Source organism: Cottoperca gobio, chromosome 1 (assembly GCF_900634415.1).
Source record: "Cottoperca gobio chromosome 1, fCotGob3.1, whole genome shotgun sequence".
NCBI lineage: Eukaryota > Metazoa > Chordata > Actinopteri > Perciformes > Bovichtidae > Cottoperca > Cottoperca gobio.
The window spans coordinates 8,002,218-8,022,478 of record NC_041355.1 but is presented as its reverse complement, the minus strand read 5'-3'; the positions used below and the strand labels follow the sequence as shown (position 1 = coordinate 8,022,478).

The 20,261-nt window shown below is 38.3% G+C and overlaps 2 protein-coding genes across 3 annotated transcripts; both read left to right on the top strand.

The window, feature by feature from the left end:
* The first annotated feature begins 6,382 nt into the window (after positions 1-6,382).
* On the top strand, positions 6,383-10,997 carry ufsp2 (ufm1-specific peptidase 2). The gene is made up of 12 exons (XM_029435781.1): positions 6,383-6,524; positions 6,714-6,798; positions 7,400-7,583; positions 7,687-7,753; positions 8,140-8,294; positions 8,428-8,620; positions 9,239-9,385; positions 9,494-9,658; positions 9,744-9,868; positions 9,959-10,035; positions 10,299-10,423; positions 10,527-10,997. Exons 1-12 carry the CDS (start codon positions 6,522-6,524, stop codon positions 10,611-10,613), a joined length of 1,413 nt encoding a protein of 470 aa, XP_029291641.1. The 5' UTR covers positions 6,383-6,521; the 3' UTR covers positions 10,614-10,997.
* A 2,027-nt stretch (positions 10,998-13,024) lies between these two features.
* Positions 13,025-20,261, top strand: cfap97 (cilia and flagella associated protein 97). Of its 2 annotated transcripts, none has more exons than XM_029432694.1 (5): positions 13,025-13,227; positions 13,907-14,826; positions 16,029-16,309; positions 18,655-18,760; positions 19,609-19,744. In XM_029432694.1, coding segments are annotated over exons 2-5 (1,284 nt in total). In that variant the 5' UTR covers positions 13,025-13,227; positions 13,907-13,931; the 3' UTR covers positions 19,611-19,744. The 2 variants fall into 2 exon arrangements, with proteins under 2 accessions (XP_029288554.1, XP_029288547.1); XM_029432687.1 differs by having other exon boundaries at positions 13,026-13,227; positions 19,606-20,261.

Sequence of the window (20,261 nt, the reverse complement as noted above, 5' to 3'; positions counted from 1 at the left end):
GAAAAATCATGTTTCTATTAAATTCACATATGACTTCAAATACATGTGGCTGTGTTTCTCAATGCTGTGTTTCTAGTCTTAAGGTGATGTTGATTTCCCTCACTATAGAATAGCTACTAATAGTTTCATTAAAAGGTTTTCTTCCATATGATTTTATTTAATCATATAACTAATATTGTATAGCCTACATTATCTTTGCCTCTCTCTCTCTCTCTCTCTCTCTCTCTCTCTCTCTCTCTCTCTCTCTCTCTCTCTCTCTCTCTCTCTCTCTCTCTCTCTCTCTCCCTCTCTCTCTCACACACACACACACACACACACACACACACACGTATCCCTACATTACAACTCCCCTGCTGTATTTCCCTTGTGAAATACCAGTAAATGGGAACCCGTCTGGTGTGTAAGATTATAAATGCTTAGTGTTTTTATTAAAGCTCAAACAACAGGCCCACAAGGACAGTATGGTTAATACCATACATGTCCAGTTTCTTCTTCCAGACTTGCTTTTCTGTTCAAGATCTTCTCAAACAAGGTAGTCTTTAAGACTTGACTTCTGAAAAATGTATGGCTGCAACCAGCAACTAATCAATTAATTTACCAAATGTTCAATGAAAGTTCCTAGTCGTCTGAAGACAACACCATGGGCATGTATGTTCAAAAATATCAAGTTTACTATCGTATATGACTAAGAAAAGCTGCAAATCTTCACATTTGTGAAGAAAGGATCAGCAACTGCTCTGGCATTTTCCCTCTAAAAATAAATTAAAGGTTCAATGTGTAACATATGCCACAACCATAAAAAAAAAATGAGGCAACAGTGTTGACGTTATGTCAAAGACTTCTATGTATCGTGTTGCAGAGATATTTACTGAAATCAGCAGCCTAACTGACTTGTTCCGCTCCGTACAGTCTTGTAATACCACTTGTTCCTCTAGAGGTGATAGTGAGTCACTGTAGCGCCAGTCTGCTCTGATGACCCGGGGGTGGAAGAAGAATAGCTGCCTGACCATGAATCTATTCTGCCTGACTCACCTGTAAATATTACAGCCATGGGTTACATTCAAAGTGGCAGAAACCCGCACCACCTCGCTTCAGTTAGCAGTTAGCAGTTAGCAGTTAGCTCGAGCTCATCCACAGCACTGGGAAACTGCGAACTCCCAGAGGGAGCTGTGCAAAGTCTGACGAATTCGGTTGAGTCAAAAAGTCTGTGGGGTGTCGGGTTAGAAAAAAGTGAGCTTGTCAGACCTCTGTACCTCGAGGCTACATTAGCTGCTACTAACATAACACATCTGAATCCCCGAGCTGTCAGTGACAGTGTAGTGATATGTATGTCACAGAAAACACTACACTGTGTGAAGTTAAGTGCAGAATGAAGTGAATCTGATTTGTTTTATTTGAGACTATTCAGGAAATGGTTCAGTGATGATTATACATGTTTGGTGATCATTAATAAAATTCATGTCAAAAAAAGATTTCATTGGTCATGCTGAGGCTGCAGCGCCTTGTTTGGTCTGAAAAGAGCATTTTCATAGTCAAACATAATAAATCCATTTCAGAGCTTAAATAATGAACAGCTTTGTCATTTAGGAGTTTTTTCATTTCTCGTAGGATAACTCTGGATGAGCATGCTGCTTACTTTGGCAATCTTTCAACAACAAGGCCCAGGCTGTTCTTCCACATGACAACAACAGGTTTGTAGTTAAAGGGGGAATGCTTTCATTAGGCTCCACGGTGACCACCCTCAATGTAATTCATTTAACTGCCCATTTTGAAATATGCAAGTTATTTTATCAGTGACACTTTTATGGTGCATTATGTCAAATGAGGTTGTGGTCATTACATTGAAGTCTAAATAAGGAGGGTTTAGGTCAGTGGTAGGCAAATGGCCAAATATGTTCCTCTTACAAAATATTTGGCCCCATGATGAAATTTCCCATTTTTTCCAGCATTTTTCAAAAGTCTGTTGTATTAAACAGTGTAAATACAAGGCTGGTGTAAATCAAAAATATGTAAATATGACTTTGTAGCATCTATTATTGCCCCAACATGAAGAGAGGCATGAAAACTTCATATAATTCAGCAACCGCTAGCAGTCTGGCTAACGTTACTGTCCAAAGCAAGAAACAACTGAAGAATCCTAAAGAACTAGAAACCTGGGGATAGCTACTTTAAGCTTTTTTGTTCAGTTGTAAGCTATTTGGGTGAGTTCCTCTCATCTAAATGGTCCCTGTTAGGCAGTGATGCATTGCTAATGTCCAGGGCTTTTAATGTGAAAGAGAGATCACGACCCAGACGCAGACAGAATTGCATTGTAAAAGCGTTGCTTATAGGGAACCAATCTAAACGCTGATGGTGCCATTAAATTGTACAGTCAACATTTACTTTATAATGATAAACAAGTTCTCCTTTAATTCAAAAACAGTTTTGACCGTGTGGCTTTAGCAGTTTTACCCGAACAAGTCTATTAGAAATGACATAATCTTTTTTCCCCATGGCAACAGCAACAACAGCAGCATTTTCATTCAGCCATAACGGATTAATCCCACTGTTTATCATGCACTGATAACATAACATATTCGTTGTTGTAGTGCAACACAACACGTACATTCACACATGTGAGTTGTCAAACAAGTATTTTCTGTTAGCACAAACTTACTAATGGAGAAAATAGCATCTGCCTTCTGACACAATCTGCAAAATGTTTATAAATCAATTTATTCTTAAATGAATTATAATAAATCAAATATTGATACCATACAGGCCTGCGTCTCCACAACATCTGTAAAAGTGTATACGTATAATGAAAAATGCTGAACAAAAACTGGCTCCTGGTTGAACCTAACTGCTGACTCTTGGTTTAGGTTGTTGGACTTCTTTAGCCTTATACATACAACCGGTTGAAAATATTTTTGTAGAAATGATGTATGTACTGTTCTGAGCAGAATATTTGGTCACAAGTACGAGATAATGAAGACCAAAATAAATGAGGTGAGTCACCATCTCATGTATATGTTCTGAGTTAAAACAAGTCACGACAATAAGTTCAATTTAATCTGGAAATAAAACAAGACATGCTCATTTGAATTTGAAACTGATGTCACTAAATTAATTCTCTATGACGGAAGGATTCCAGATTTCCTCTGACAGTGCTTTTCCATTCAAGAGGTAAATGCAAATGAAAACTGCAAAGACGTCTTGAAGCAGATCTTGCAGGCAATCCTCAGGTCCAAGTGACCCATCTGTCACCACAGAGGGGACAGCTGTTGCTGCTGCCTCTCATCAGGACCCAGAAGACATGGCACCAGCTGCACTGGCATGAACAAACCTCTTTGTCATGATTATCTAAAACATGGACCTTCTGCTCTATGCGAAGGTGGGGCAGTGAATTAAGTTTCAGGACAGAAACGGTCTTGGCTTTGTGTTGCTTAGTGTCGCCTTGTTGTATTTTCTCTAGAGGAGAGCTGAAGGAGAAGGCGACTGATTCTGAGGCATCTTTCCAAAGAAAGTACAGATCTGAGGAGCTGCATCAACAGAAAGAAGAGGTTTGAAGGCACAACTTCTTTATCAGCTCACTGATCACATAATTGTGTCAATCACACGGACACCTTGAATCTCTAATATAAATATATATATTTTTAAGTATAAGTAGCACTGTTGTTGAATGATGTCTCCAAAATGGCAACTTTCAGTAAAGATTGTGCTCACAGTAGAGTTTTGACATTATCTGATAGGCTTTGAGAAGTATTTAGGTCAGCATAACCTCGTCCCATGAAACACCAGGATCCTTCCACTGATACAAAAACAGTGCACCAAAATTGGATATAGAAAGTTCCCATTGATGGTAATGAATATTTTTGCTTACATTGCCTGATATAGACACATAATTAGATTGGCATGACCTTCCTTAACCTGTGCACATACTCACAGTTACCAGCAGAAACTATTTTGATTAGTGCAGCTTGTGAGCACAATATGAACCCAGATGTTTCACTCCTCTTAGGGAACAACAACACCAATGTTGAGGTAATGAGCTGGAAGGAGAGTAACAATTTTGTCTTTCCTCCTCGGATATTACACAACCAAATGAATCCAAAAAACGTTGCTTATGTCCATATGATGAATGTGCATTTGTAATGTGAGTTTCCATAGTGCCTGCCATATATTCAGTCCCTGCACACACTCCTAATACTTTGTTTATGATACGCAGAGAGAGATAGCTAATCTCATCGCAAATCAAGAACAGTAAGTCCACAAGGCTTACTGACTTCAGACAGTTACAATGTACATACTTGAGATGCACTCAGTTTAACAAGAATAAACTTTGTTTCAGGCCGATTGCAACATTCAGACACATAAAGCCCTTTAATAGATACTTGCAGTAAATCTTTGGTTATGTTGCATTTATGCACTCCGGTAGATTTAACAGTGGATCTTTTTGAGCACTGTGGGTCAAAACCAGTCGACTAAACTAATGAGCGCATCAGAGAAACTTGTTTTTTCTTTTCCACATTTTTAAAAATAACGTTTTTTTCCCCTAAATGGTACTTTACAAAACGGTACTGTACAATGCATCCATTTTGTCTGTATGCTCATAAGTGCTAACACTACAAATGTGCAGTGGGCCTGTTAAGTGTGTTTATTTAAATTTGACTGACAATCTGCTGCATTTAGACGGTTGATTTTTGAATGTTTGTATGAAATGGGCCATTTCAGCTCCCAGTACTCCAGACAAACACTTGATGATTTTAGCCAGAAGCAATGCTAGAACCAAACATGACTGACCTAAAACTGACCTCATTTTCAATTCTGTTTCCAGGCATGTTGTAAGGGTACCTGCTGTTCTATTTGACTTTGTAATAATGAAGGAGAATAGTTAGTACGTTTAAACATATAAAGTGTTAGAGGGCTGTAATGTGAATCCATTTTAGCAGGTCCTTTCATCTTCGGATGTTCATATAGTTTACCCTTTATTAATGTGCTCAAATAATTGTCCTTTGTTTTGGCGAAAAACAGTTAATTATGTGTTGTTATCTGATTTGTCTACAAATGCAGCCTTTTGATGATGATTTTATTTCCTGTTGTTAAGATCAAAGTGTTTTTGGGGGTGATTTTTGCTCCAAGCGATAATAGTTAGAAAGCTCCCACTTCTACATGCATAATCGCTACATACAGCATCTCTGTGTCCGCTCACCCTGCATGGCTCAGCACGCATGGCTGCCATGTAATAGCCTGAGGCAAACAGGCAATGCACCAAGAAATGGGGTTTTATGTTTTATTTTTTGTATTACTTGTGAATCTTTGCTCTCTTCTTGCAGTCTTTATCCTTGTATTAAAAATTAAAGATTAATTCCATATAAATAGCTCAACAAAAAGATAAAAATGTAAGAATGTAATGCATGTTTTTAAATGTTGCATAAGACGGATAACATGGGCACTGATGCTGGAATAATCAGATATAGTATGCCTCACTCAATCCTAGTAAAGCAGAACCAGCATCAGAGACACACTTAATAATGTACAAGCAGCATCACTACAGGAGATTTTAGCGCTCATTAGCAGTAAGCAGTAATTGACTGGATAATTGTTGAAGCTATAGCAACTATAGTAGGTTTTTGTTTTTTGTTATATAATTAGTTTTATTTATTTTTCCCTCAAATGCTTAATGAATTCCCATTTTAAGAGTGCTTAATTAACCTTCTGCCACTTCTACCATTATTTATTTCCCCAGTAATGAACTTTCACGTAAGAAGAGCAATAGAGGACCAAAAAAGTATTTCTGTTGCTTGCTCATGTAGACTGAATTATTCAGTCTGTGCACATCTCTGTTTAACACAGTATTAATTGCAAGTAATTACAAGTATGTATGCACATGTAGAGCTTTCCTAACTGTCCCCAGTTATTTGTTAAATAAATCCATAGACTGGCAGCTTGAATATGAACCAATGAATGTCCAAACATTTTTCTTAGTTTAGCTCAAAACTGCAATTGGACACTATTTAGTTGCAACAGCACAGAATAGGAGAAAAACAATGCAAATCTACCGAGAAAGGTGTGACAAAAAACAGTGGTGGAAAATTACTATACATTTACTCAAATACTGTACTTAAGTACAAGTATGAGTTACTTGTACTTTAGATCTGTAAATCTACATTTCAGAGAGAAATATTTAACTTTTTACTTGTAACTTTGCAGATGAAGATTTTTACTGCAGCCAGCTAACAACAATAACAACATTTCTCTAATTGTTGTTGTAGATACGTTCATCTATTCAGACCTTTTAAAAAGGAAAAAGGAAAAATCACTTAACCCTTCATAAAAAGGTTTGAGGCTGTTATCCTGAAAAGTCTTCTAATTACGAGTTAGCTTGAATGCAACACAAGTGGGCGGGGTCAGTGTGGACCAATAGAATGCAGCAGCCAGAGACACGTTGAGTACTTCCTACAACAGACATGTCAGCCTCCAGCGCGTAGAGAGAATAGCATAACTCTTCGTGATTTTACATTACTGGACTGAACTCCACGATGGTAAGTTTAATATTGAATTAGCTCAACGAAACGTTCATGTTGCTTTCTTTTAAGCTGTATATTTAACTATATTGCTGACTGCAGCTCCTCGCTTTCTTGTTTGCTGTCACTAAATGATCTGCTTTGACGTTATAAACTCTGCCAGCTGGTTCTCTCTCATGTTATTTACTTCTCTTGTTTTAACCTAAGGTTGTTACAGACTCCTCCGACACAGGGACCATCCTTCGTGTCAGAGGGCCGCTGGACTTCAAATGTCAGCTGGACAGCACAGATGGTACGTTCATGGAGATTTTACTACAATATATTTGAACGTAGTGGTTCTCAAAGTTGGATAGTTAAATCGTACTGTTTGTGTCTTTCTCGCATGCTTAATCATGTATCTCAGAGCCTCCACAATATGTAACTGTCATAACACTACCTGCAGGACCACAGCCATAAATTTAGAAATACTGAGTTCAAGAGTACCAAAATCCCCACTGCAACCCTGTTTTCTTTCTCAGGACTTGGCTGGTAATGCCCTGCTTACCGGTGGTCATGTAAAATGTAAATGTAAAATGGTGCACAAACTAAACAAACAAGCAGGTAACCAAGAAACGGGTAGAAAATCTAGTAAACCAAAAATAATATGCTGACGGTGAGATTCTACTGTGTTTATTAGATCAAGATTAATACATGTATTAATGTTTATGTGTGCAGTGTCGCATAAAAGAATGTGCACCGTTTCATATTGTGTTTTCAAAATTAATTAAAAGATTTAAAAAAATACAAATGGCAACAAGAATATTACAGTACCAGCAGGGCATAAAGTAGAATGTGTAAACAGTGTAGTAATTGGTAAAATGCTAAAACTGTCTGTGTGTCTTTTCTTCTTTCAGCACTGCTCATGCACAAAGTCATCTCGAGAACATTTGCCACGCTTCACTCTCAGGTGAAATCTGAATCCTGTGTTCTGACAGTCTGTGATAGTCCTGTTATTATTTGGCCAAACAGAGGTGTTTATGTAACACCTGAAGACATAACTCCAAACACGCTATGTGACGATATACATCAATGGATTCAGTAAGTTCACTTTTTAAAACATTTTCTTTCTCATATGAAATCTTCAGCTTTATTCTTTTGTTTGTTTGGCTGAAGTGTGATTTTAGGTTTTTATTTATTTCAGGACCGATGAACAAGACAGCGCTGGCAAGAGATCTGCTAAAAAGAAAAACAAAAAAAGTTCAGTAGCGGTATGTACTGTACGTGTTATGTTTATGGAGATGGTTTGAAGTTGTGATTCTTTTTCTAGGGAAGCTGTGAAACACTGCAAAACACTTTTTCTCTCTCCCCGTGTGAACCGCTAGATAGTCTGCCACAGCTTCTTAGCAGTACTTTTTTTTAATTAATTGACCGATAGTTTGGTTTGTTAAATGTCTGAAAAAGTGACACCTCCTATATGTTCTGTTTTATCTTTATAGTCCAAAACCCAAAAATATTAATTTTTGTTTGTAAAAATGCTGACATAGACAATTAATTGATGATGAAAATATTTAGTCCGAAATTCACCCATGCCTTATTGTCTTTATGGTGTCTGTGTGTGCTTGTGCTCCAATGTAAATTCCTTCTTGTCATTCAGAGTGTCATTAACCTTCGCCTGATGATGGAGGCAACAAAGACGGGCCCTCTTTCAGCCCCGATCCTCAGGAGAACAGTCCAGAAATCCCACTTCCTGTTTACAACTCTTCCCATGGACTGCGTTGTCCGTACCACCTGCAACGACACAATCAAAGAGTATGTTTTGCCTTTTTAAATTCTTTTTGATTTGATACCACTGATATAACTCTGAAGCAGTCAGTGTCAGTAAACTTGAACTCACCATCAATAGTTTTGCTCACTGTGAAAGATTCTTCTTCTGGCATTGCAGTGCCTTTGAGCGCCTATTGGAGGCGCTAACTCATCAGCTGTGTGAGATGGAGAAAGTGACCCTGCAACACATAAAGGGGACTACGCTGCTGGTACCTGAACCGCTCCACTTCCTCCTTCCAGAGCCAAACGGACTAGTGACTGTGGTTTACCCAGCAGGAGTGCCTGACAGCCAACTAGAGATGCAACGTAAGGTAAGACTGAGATTCTTTAAAATCCCAAACAAACAGGCAACATTTAGTTCCTCTGACGTTAAAATTGTTACTTTGTTCTAATCTTAACCATGCCAACACAGGGCTGCAACCTACGATTGTTTTCATTATCGATAAATCTGCAGATAATTTTCTCGATTCATCGTTTGGTTTATAAAATATCAGAAAATAGTGAAAATGTTTCTCAAAGTCCAAGATGATGTCTTTAAATGTCTTGTTTTGTCAGTTCAAAACTCAAGGATATTCAGTTTAATATGATTTAAAACAGAGACATGCAGGAAATCTCCATATTAGAGAGGCTGAAAACAGCATTTTTGCATGAAATAATTACTTTAACAATTAATCAATTATCAAAAATGTTGCCGATTTTTAGTTTTTTAGCCTAATTGCAGCTCTACTCCAATAACATGTAGCATAGAAATAAATACTTTGATACAAGAAGTCCAACTGATCCGACAGGCAGTGGATCCAACTCCCTGTACTTACGTGAAACACTGTCTTAGATAAATGCATAGCATTGTCTTTGCTTAACTGCTGTTTTTGTTCTTTTTTGAAAGATGTTTTTTCCTTTTACTGGACACAAAATCTCTGTCATTATAGGACCTGCATCAGCAGTTTGAGCTACCAGATCTCTGGCCATATTTTAGAAGAGCCAATGCTTACCGCTTTCCCAATGAGTCCTACAAAGATGGTTACCTCCGAAACCCTCATCTGGTCCTCACACATCCCTCGCTGGACAATGGACAGGTGCGGCTCATCACCAAATTAAAGTGTGTCACACTCTATCTCCCCTTTTGCAAGATGGATACTCAGAAGTACTCTTTATCTTTTATTTTGTGTGTTTCTTTTCTCAAGGTGTACCCGGTCCAAGGGATCTACAGTTATCACCACTACATGCAGGATCATATCGATGACAATGGCTGGGGCTGTGCTTATCGCTCCCTGCAGACCATCTGCTCCTGGTTCCAGCAGCAAGGCTATGGAGAGCGTGCCGTGCCCACCCACAAGGAGATCCAACAGGTACAATAGTGGTGCTGTAAATATGACACGCAATACAATAGACTTTTTGAAAATGGCTGCGTTTAATTGGCTTTCATCTCTCCAGGCTTTAGTGGATGTTGGAGACAAACAGGCCTCCTTTGTTGGATCACGCCAGTGGATCGGATCTTTTGAGGTTTCAGCTGTTCTGGACCAGCTGCTTGGGGTCACTTCAAAGATCATGTTTGTGAGGTGTGTTGTGTGAAGCCTATGGATAAAACCTTGTGTACTGTATTCACATTTATTTGGAATCATCTGATGATAAATGTTTGCACTCTTAAGTCAAGGCTCTGAGTTGGCATCTAAAGGCAGAGAACTGGCAAACCACTTCCTTACTGAAGGGACTCCCGTCATGATTGGTAAGCTGGATGTCTGAACTAGATAAGAACTGTGCTACAAGGATTTAGGCCTTTAATTTAACTTATAATGCTTACACAAACTTTAAAACCATAACATCATACCACAATAACAAATACACTATAGCAACATGTAATGGATATCTGGTAAATACAATTTTTTATGTAATGATATATGGCTGATTAAGTAAAGGGGGGTCTGCAAAGACATAAATCTTAATTTGCTATCAAACACAGTCTTGGTTAAGGTTTTTCCTGTGTTGCAGGAGGGGGAGTTTTAGCGCACACTATTCTAGGTGTGGCATGGAGTGAGACCACCGGGCAGATCCGCTATCTCATCCTAGACCCACATTACACAGGAGCAGAGGACTTGCAAGTTATCACAGACAAGGTAACTGTTCCAAGTATCTGCACTGGCCGCATAGCTCTCTGTAAAGTACACATTTTCACATGCTGTGCTGTATTGAATGTGGTATGTATGTGATCTTTTCCAGGGCTGGTGTGGCTGGAAAGGACCAGATTTTTGGGACCAAACTGCGTATTATAATCTATGTCTGCCTCAGAGGCCAAAGGTCATCTGACCTCTCACAGCCTTTCAGACGGGCATCAGCTGACATTGGTGAAGCATCCACATAACTTTGGAGTGACACTTTAACCTGCTGGTTTTAAAGAATTGTGTCCATCATTGCAAGTTTGAGTAATACGTTTTGGTCAATTCCTACATAAAATGTTGTCTTGCCAACAAAGGCACAACTAGAGATGGTTGTAATTTGGTATTGAAAAGAGAAATTGATCATATCATGTACTGTACTTTATGTACTTGCCATTGTTTGATATGGCAATATAAATACCAGACAGGTTAATTTTATTTAGAAATACAATTTATCATAGTCAGAGTTTTATCATTGCTTTATGTTACCAGTAGACAAATGGCTGATTTTTACAAATAAATTAACTGTTCAACATATTTCGTCCTTAGTTTTTCTTGGTTCCTCATTTTTAAGTTGCAGACTACAGCGGAAATGATTGGCTAATTGTTATTGTAATCAACAGCAACCTAATATTCCCTGGTCCTAGCATCACATTTGATACTTTTCTTTGTCATACATAATAGTACATTGAATGTCTTTGGGTTTTGGACTGTTGGTCGTATGAAACAAGAATAAAATTGAAGATTTGCTTTGGGCTTTGGGAAAACATATTGGGCTTTTTGTTTGTTGTCAGTCCTATTACAGAAGCCAAATAACACAAGCCCCAAACATCCGTTGGACAAATATCTGTGTTTTTTATGGACACCTACATACTCATTCTGATATATATATATATATATATATATATATATATATATATATATATATATATATATATATATATATATATATATATATATATGGCAATTACACTAATCCTCATTTAGCTGTGGACCTCCTGGAAACATTTAGGACCCCCAGGCGCTTTTGGTCTTACTCTGAGAACTACTTGTGCAGACAAGAAGCTGTGCCTGAATGCATGTCTGACACAGCCCATTATTGGAAAACAATCATTCCCTGTAATTGAGTGTTCACAACCATTCAGTTGTCAGAGTCAAATGGGTGCTTTTCTCTTCTCAACAGTAGACTTAATAATAAAAAGTTGAATTTTTGTTAAAAATTTGTAGAGCCTAGACCGGACGGTTCATTTTGCAGAAACGTGTTGTCACTCTTTGTGATTTCTTCTCCATGGGCTGATTGTGTAAGTATGGGACGCCACAGAATTAACCCCCATTCAATCCTCATCTCTACCAATCCTGCATAGGCATGTAAATTCTATGACAGTGACCAGACACAGGTTTATACGATAGATTCACCCAAGTCCTATTGTCCTAGGACATTGGCATTTCATTAGTGTGTGTCACTTCTAGGTCTAACAATGTTATTAAGAGAAAATGCGTGACAAATTATAATGTCAGGGGACGCGCCTTCAGATAATCCCCTTTCTTGTTAATGGGTATGCACTAGGGGGAGCAGTTACTTTGGCATAATAGATCCCCAAGGAAAAACTAAATGACCTCTTGTCTATTCCTCTACCAGTTCTGATTCTAGATATGTTTGAGTAGTTTAAACCTTTAGCAGACAAAGACAAATCACTGCAGTGAGATTTTTTTAAATGTGGTTTCTCTGTAAGATAATGTACTGACTAGTGCTGACAAGTTGCTCAGTAGCCAAATTGTATTATATTGATGTCTGTCACTCAAGAGTTGGTTCAAATATAAAAATTAATTAAATTATGTATTCTTCTAGGACAAAAATAATATTAACACAATATTCAGACTCACCAAACTCATTATAATACTCTATATTTGAACCTCATCAGATTTATTGCCAAGTAGACTTTTCACTTTATTTTGTCTTGATGTTTTGGTGCATAACATTAAACAAAGAGAGAAAATACAGAAGCAAGTACTGCAGAAGTCAAGAAACATAAATATAGTTTGTTCAGGCCTACACAATAGAACTTACGTGTTTGCCAACAACAGTAACTGTAACAAGGCAATGTAAGCTTAAGGTAATGCACAGAACATAACAAAATAGTGCATAAAAAGTTAAAGAAAAGAAAAAGGACACAAACACAATTAGCTAAAATAGATTACAAATCAAATGCATTACAGAAAGCTCTAGTTTTCACAGCTGTGTCCAGGTAAGTAGGACATCAACACTGTAAGGTTGGGTTTCTGTTTTGGAGTTTTGCTAACAAGAAGATAGGATTGATCACATAAACTTTCTCGATAGTCACCAAAAAAACAAAATGTTCTGTTTAAAACAGTCGCATTGTTTACTAATTGTGCCCATCTGGATTAATTCACATATCTATGTATTATTAGTTCCTATATTAAAAAATTAAAGGAACCTATGTATAATTGGTGGAGTAGTTTGATGATAATATATCTGGTTGCAAATGACAGCAAAACAAAATTAAAACATAACAGTTTTAAAAAAAAGCAAATTGACGCACACAACCGTTGCCAGGAAGTGACGTTGCCTAGTTACTAGCACCATGTCCCGCTGACAGCAGCCAGTTGAAGCCCGCTAACGAAGATTTTGTTTTTAATGCAGCTTTGTGTTTCATGTATTTGTCTCCTCAACTTAACACACACTCTCTAACGAAGTAAAGGCAACTGTAATGTGAAACACTGTGTATTGGGCGACCCTTCTCCAGGTAAGATATCGTTGTCATACAGCTAAAGTTAGCTAACCTAAATATATAACATTCATAGTTGGACCAAGTTAGCTAGCTACTTTAGTTAGATATCAAGCTGGCTAAGTAACGTTTTGAGTTCTAAGTTTAAAAGATGCTTTGTCTTCTTGGTTGGTCAAATGTTTACGATGGAAAGTGTCTTCGGTAACAGTACCGTTACTATAGCTTGTATGTCCACGTCCCATGCTACACCGTGGAGCAACCATGCAGATGTGAATGCAAGTTTTAGCTCCGACCTTAACTACAAATCAGGCGAAATATTATTTACACTTTTGCCGAACATTTTCAAGTACATCTTGAATAGTTTTATGTTTTAAGATGTGTTAATATGTATAATGGTTTATCAATCAATTAGGGCATTCTTGAGATCTGGATGAGATGTATAATCGACCACCAAAACATCGGCATCAAGTCTGAATAAATGTTTTTCAATCTTAGTTTAGTACATTTTTGTATGTAATTGTCAGGGACCATATATGCCTATGGCAACATTATACTCACATAAAGAGAGGAGATGCATTGTACCATATTTAGCTACAAGCTCATTTCCATCTGCAGTCACTCGGCAGGTTGACGCAAACAATAATAAAACGAATGCAATGCAATACAATAAATACTAAAATCTTACACTACCTTACAGGTTCAGTGTGTTGGGGAAGACTGCGATGTTCAGCCCCAGTGAACTAGAAGGTGAAGTTGATCATTCGTTTTTCGACAGTGACTGTGATGATAACAGCGCCAGCAAAGATGAAGGGGAAAAGAAGAGCACACCAGCACATACGAGTCTACATGCAAATAAGACAGAAAATACAAACATTGACTTGTCCCCAAAGACTGATGAGACCAGAAAACTCATAAAGCCAGTCGACAACAATAGTAGCAGCATAGCAGAAAGGAAAGAAAACAGCTGTCAATCAAAGGAAGAAGAGAGGAGCAGGTCCAGTGTATCATTTGTTACCTGTACATCAGATAAAGTCTTCAATAATAGCAGTCATAGTGAGAAAGACATTAATTCGGTGTCAGAAGGGCCCGATGGAACATCTATGACTTTGATGGCTGAAGGTAGAGAGGTAGATTGTAAGAATGTGTACAACCAGAGTCCAAAAGAAGAAAAAGCATTACCGTCCACACACTCGGGCTCTAAAGGGAGAAATAAACAATCTCCTAAGGAAATGATAGGAAATCAGCACACCCAAAGTCCATACGCCACTTCGAATGATTGCAGTTTTGATGCGGACTCAGAGAGCTCCTCTAGGAGTAGCAGTGGGAGAAGCAGTTCAAATTCCTCCAACCTTCCCAGGCCCAACAAGCTTTCTTTATCCCCTGGAGTGAGAAGGACCCAAGTGGGCTCAGCAGGATCTCAGGATGTGCCTATCGGCCGTGCAGAGGAGTCAGAGGATACAGTGACAGATGTGAGCCCTCTCTCCTCTCCTGACATCAGCCCTCTCCAGTCGTTGGACCTGAACCACACAGATGCTGAAGAGGGAAGCTTTAAAGAGCAGCAGCAGGAGAGTGTGCCCTCCAGTGGCCTGAGCAACATGCATCAAGATGTAGACGAGGGTGAGTAAACATATTTGCTATGCTCTTTGCCTTTTACCACTGGCTCCCAGCCTTTTGGGCTTGTGAGCTGTGACCCTTTAAAGTTAAGCCATATCTACCTTTGACTAAGGCTGCAACTAATTATTTTTAGTATCCATTATCGATTTTCTCAATTAATTTCTTGGTCTATAAAATGTCAGAACTGTTTTGAAAAATGTCCATCCCGGTTTCTCAAAGTCCAAGGTGATAGTTGTAAGTCCAAAACCTAAAGATATTCAGTTTAATATGCTATAAAACAGACAAAAGCAGACAAATCTTCATATTTCAGAGGCTGAAAACAGCATTGTCGGCCATTTTTGCATGAAATAATTTGTTCATAGAAAGAGTGAATATTCTTTCTTAAATAGTTAGATTTTGAAGGGGTTCAAAAGACTGAAGGGGTTTCCAAGAAAATATAAGAGAATAAAAGAAAGTCAGAAAAAAAACAGGGAAATAGGGAACCAGTGATGTATAATGTAACTGCTACTTCAAATTTGCCCCGTTCACATGGACTTATATGACAGTGGTGAACATTTTTTCAGACAAGAGCATAACTTCTTACATATTACATAACATTGCAAACTAATAACTTTGTCCTCTATCCCAAACTCAACCAATAAATACTGCCACAAAAAAAGGTCTTTCATAAATTAGGGCCATCTAACAAAACAATGGTAGAACTTAAATCATCATGTACTGAGTAATAAAACATGAAATGGACTTCATCTTCAATCTAGCCTAAATCACAACACAAACAGCCTTTTTTCTTCAGGGAGACCATTAATACTACTGGACTGTTATTTGAATTATAATTCGGCTGTAGTTCCTGAATGTGTTCATCATTGTAGGTGTGTGCTAAACATCAACAGACCATATTTCCGTACACCGTGCATCAGGAACAATGAGTATGTTGAGTATTATACTGCAACCTGTTATAATAATTTAAGCACATAACATTCAACATTTCACCTCAGTCATCCAAGAATGTCCATGCTAAATGTTAATTATGGAATAGGAATGTGGCTTTGTTTGTATATTTAAATTCTCACGTGTTTTAGTAACCCAAACCGATCCTGCTTGGTTCACTCTTGAGTCAAAGAACCATTAAAACATTGCATAAAACAGTAACTCCTTTTTGAAAGGCAGATTAAGAAACTGAAACAAATGTCCCTTTCACCAATCAGGCACCCTGAGGTCAGAGAGTCAGCTTGGAGGTAATCTGGTCTTCAACTGTCCTTATGGGAGAAACAGGAAGAACTTCTCATTCACCAATGACGAGGTCAAACGCATAGATCGTGAGAATCAACGACTTCTTCGGGAGCTTTCGCGCCCTTCCCCAGGGCCCAGAGCAGGAAGTACAGTGAAGAAGAGAACCCCCACGGCCAGCAAGTCACCTCAGGTTCGCCTCTCTCACAGCGCACTCAACAGGCAGCGGGAACAGCAGCGCATCGAGAGGGAGAACCTGGTGAGTTTTGCTTCCTGTGTGAATCAATACTCATTTTAATATAAACACTGAACTTCAGTATTGAATCAGTGCTCTTTAAAGTCAATTTGACAGAAAGTTGAATTAGCTGTAGATTAATAGTGTTGTTGATGTTTAGCCCATGCACACAATGTTGCAAACTGCACCTCTTTAAATCTACATCAGAATTTGGATTCTCAAATTCTCAGGTACTAGCTAAGTAGCACAATATATTTTGAAGTTGATTAGAACCGTATTTGCTGTATACGCTGTGGTGCTGGTGTCAATTCTGGGGCCAGTGGGACGCAAAGAGTGTGTTTCGGGGTGTTTTAAGTGACTTGTTATTCCCAATCAGTATACCATCTATCCGTGGAGTCAAAGTCTAACCTTCAGGTAAGACCGTTGTCACGTGGAATTTATTTCTGTGCATTGACCTAATAACAAAGGCAACGTACCAATTAATGTTGAAACAAATCTATCATGGTGAATTTTCAAACCCGCCCGCTAAAGTATCAGGTTGTAGGTGATATTGGTGCTGTTATTACGTCTATCTAAACTTACACACGGAGCTGCTGTTGGCTCTTTGCTGATGGCTGTTCTCATCTCTTGGTTAACTTCTGTCAATGATAATATACTGCGCGCCATTTTTTTAATTGTCTGTTGTTGTGCCATTTCCATAACACCACACTTTCATAATAGCATCCTTACATATTTTTCAAACAATGCAGCCATCTTCTCAAGTATCAACTTATCACATTTTCTTTTCAATTATTTATCACTTTTTCAGAAAAGACTGTCAATGATGCACAATTGTCCTGGGGGAATCTGCAGGTTAAAGTAGTTTAAATAATCTGTCACAACTGTGTGGTTTTCTGAAGTTATATCACTTATTATTTGTAATATATATATATATATATATTCCTCTTGAAGTTTATATTTATTTGAGGATAGTAGTTAATCTGGTTGAGAACTGTGAGACTAAGAAGTGCCCCCCCCCCCCCCCCCCCCCCCTGAAAGCAGACACGGATGGACTTGGACAGATGGCAGCAGGTGGCAGGCTCGCAGCGCCACAGAGTGACATTATGAGATAGTTTAGCCTTTGCAGCTTTGGCCTCTCACTATACAGTCTCTGCTCTTACCCCATAAATTAACTCTGCTTGACCACATTGTGATGGAAGCAGACAAGCAGCAGTGTCAGGAAATTCTAATTGACACCCAGCAGAGTGTCATTGTCTCCTCCTGAAGAGTGAAAGCAGAAAACTTGCATTGCTTTCATCACTTATATTGTAATGCATTTTTCTTCTTATTAATAATTAAAGATCTGACATAATACTGATTAATGTTTTCATTTAGGGAATGTGTTCCGGTCATTTTCAGGACAAACTGTTCTTTCTCTTGCGTCCATCTCTCAACGTTAGGAGTGCTTTTTGCCTTCTCTATTCTTAGAGTGTAGTAATTGAATCTACCGTGTGATGAGTGTATCCAGCCTGCGAATCACACATGTAAGACACCCCGTTTATCCCGCACAAGTTAAACTAGTTCCATGTATTTCAAGATTGAATTGAAGTGATATTAATACAGAGGGCTAGATTTAGTTAGAAGAGATTTCAAACTATTCTTATATTGGAAATGCAGTAAGTGACCAGTCTGACACTTCTGTGTCTTTTTATGGCCTCTGGTGAATTTTGTGAACTTCAGAAAAACATTTTCTTGACGGTTGAGATATTTGTCAGCTGTGTTGCTTCATGTGGAGCTTTTGCTCATTGAGAGATTTCTGCACAGCATGCATGTGGGAGTTTCACTGCATGTACGACATTCAGCCACTTGCCTACACTGTTTTGAATCATGCCGTTTGGTCATAATTTAATTAGGATTTGTAGAATGGGGACTTTCTTTTTTTTCGTTATTTCTAAGGCAAATACTGGTTTTACTTTGTGAAAGATAAACCCATCATAAATGTTGTATGGTGTTTTCTATGCTGGGGGTTAAAAGCCAGAACAAATGTGATCAACTTACAGTAAATGGCTCAATGAATCAAATGCTATCAAATGTCATTCACATAAATCTCCTGCTGCATTTTTAGATTTTATGGCTGAATTCTGGCACAACACACGTTTAGAGGGACCCTTAGTCCCTCTAAATGTGAACAGTATAAATTATGAAGCACTTTTATATTCAAACTTCCCTAAGAGAACTTTTGACACAACCTCATATACATATACCGACATCTTTCCAAGGTGAAAAGTCACGTGATAAACTTGATAGATTTAACAGCTTTCCAAAAATAATTTGAATTTACTGTATGTTTTGAATCACAAGGTAACAAAATGTCTTTGTGTTTCTTTCAGGCTTTCCTGAAGAGACTGGACTCCACCAAGCCTACACCTGGCCTAAAGCGCTCAGAACAACTAGAAGACTACCAGCGATACGTTGGATCTCCATCGTTTCCCAACTGTAGGTCTACCAGCAAGACACCCTCCGGCAGGGGGCTTTTGCTGTGTTAATGTTTTCTATATCCTAAACAGTACAACAACATGGTGATTGAGTGCTCATACAAGGTTCTCAGCCAAACAGATAAGACACTGTTTGAATAACAAGCGTGTGTCTTCTTGGTCATATTAAGACTATCTCCTCATATGTACGATTTAACCACTGGGGCCAGGAGATGTGGATTATCACTTTAAGACAAACCCGCGCACCTGTGCTGCCAACCCTCACTGAGTGCTTTGATCCCACAAGAGCAGTTTGGTGCCAGCAGAAGTTATTTTGTAGCAGCCTGCTGTTGTTTGCATTTGATGATTTAATCAAGGTAAACCAAGAGGATCAACATGTGGCACTGCGCTGCGATGCTCCTCTCAAATTAAAGGCTACAGATTTATCGCACATGTCTGCGCTGCTGCCTTCAGATGGCTGCCGAGATTTAATTAACAGAAGAAGACTTTCAGAGAGTAAAAAGCAGTTGATGACTGACCCTGGTAAGAATCACCCGGTTATTTATACATCAGTAATTACTGATTTACTGCTGTTTTCATAAGAATACAGCTGGTGTTATGTTTATTTAAATTAATGTACTGGTTGTAGAATTTTAAATGCTTTTTGTGGTTGTATTTTGTCAAGTTGTGTAACAGTGGAACTTGTTGCTTTTTTACGAATCCTGATAAACATCATTGTGCGTGTGTGTGTTTACCTGTACTCTACCCGTTTGTTATGGCCCGTTACAGTTGTACCTTTGGTTTCTGATTTGGTTATGAAACGGTAAATCTGTAATTTAAAAATATTTCTCTTGTCGTTCACACCAGCAGGACCCAGGCCGGCCAGTTCAGCCCGCCACAGCTCCAGAGCAGTTTCCACCACCACTGACTCCAGCACAATCCCTGTACCCAGGCCAAGTGCAGTGAAACCAGCCTGGTGCTGAGAACACTGCCCGTCTCAGAGATATCATCTATAAAGAAGCACTTTGCTGGTTCCCTTTAGTGATATCTGTTGGTATCCATTCATCACAAAAGGTTATGTTTTAAAGGTACTAAGCTTAAAGCATCTGTTTTTGTTCACATGCACGGGTTCACCATACATTCAGTTCACTTTATCAACTATTTGCTTATCAGTTCTAAAGAAGATGGACTGTTTTCCACTCTTTGATGCTTAAATACAGCAGATTGTGCTCTGAGCAGTTGTGATGCTTTTGAAGTTCAGTTGTGGTTGTGGTATTGCAGTAACTCTTCATGAAAGTTAGCTGTATTTTTTGTTAGAAATATGTCCTACACGCCAACAGCTGTGTTTAAAAAAACCCAAACATTTCATTATTTCAGTGACGTTTACATAAAATCTCCAATTCTTTCTTTGCCACTTTTATTTGCACGGTTTATGAGAAGAGAATTCAGTTTTATTTTTTTATTAAAAAGATATTTGATGTTCTGTATATTCTGTTCCTTATAAAATAAAGCTGCTTGTTACA

Excerpts from the sequence above, each read along its gene's own strand:
- cfap97 (XM_029432687.1), top strand. The coding sequence starts at position 13,932 with ATGTTCAGCCCCAGTGAACTAGAAGGTGAAGTTGATCATTCGTTTTTC. Across the intron at positions 14,827-16,028 it reads GCATCAAGATGTAGACGAGG|GCACCCTGAGGTCAGAGAGT; the intron begins GTGAGTAAACAT and ends TTCACCAATCAG. Across the intron at positions 16,310-18,654 it reads GCATCGAGAGGGAGAACCTG|GCTTTCCTGAAGAGACTGGA; the intron begins GTGAGTTTTGCT and ends TGTTTCTTTCAG.
- ufsp2 (XM_029435781.1), top strand. Across the intron at positions 8,295-8,427 it reads TGCAACGACACAATCAAAGA|TGCCTTTGAGCGCCTATTGG; the intron begins GTATGTTTTGCC and ends CTGGCATTGCAG. Across the intron at positions 10,036-10,298 it reads AGGGACTCCCGTCATGATTG|GAGGGGGAGTTTTAGCGCAC; the intron begins GTAAGCTGGATG and ends CCTGTGTTGCAG.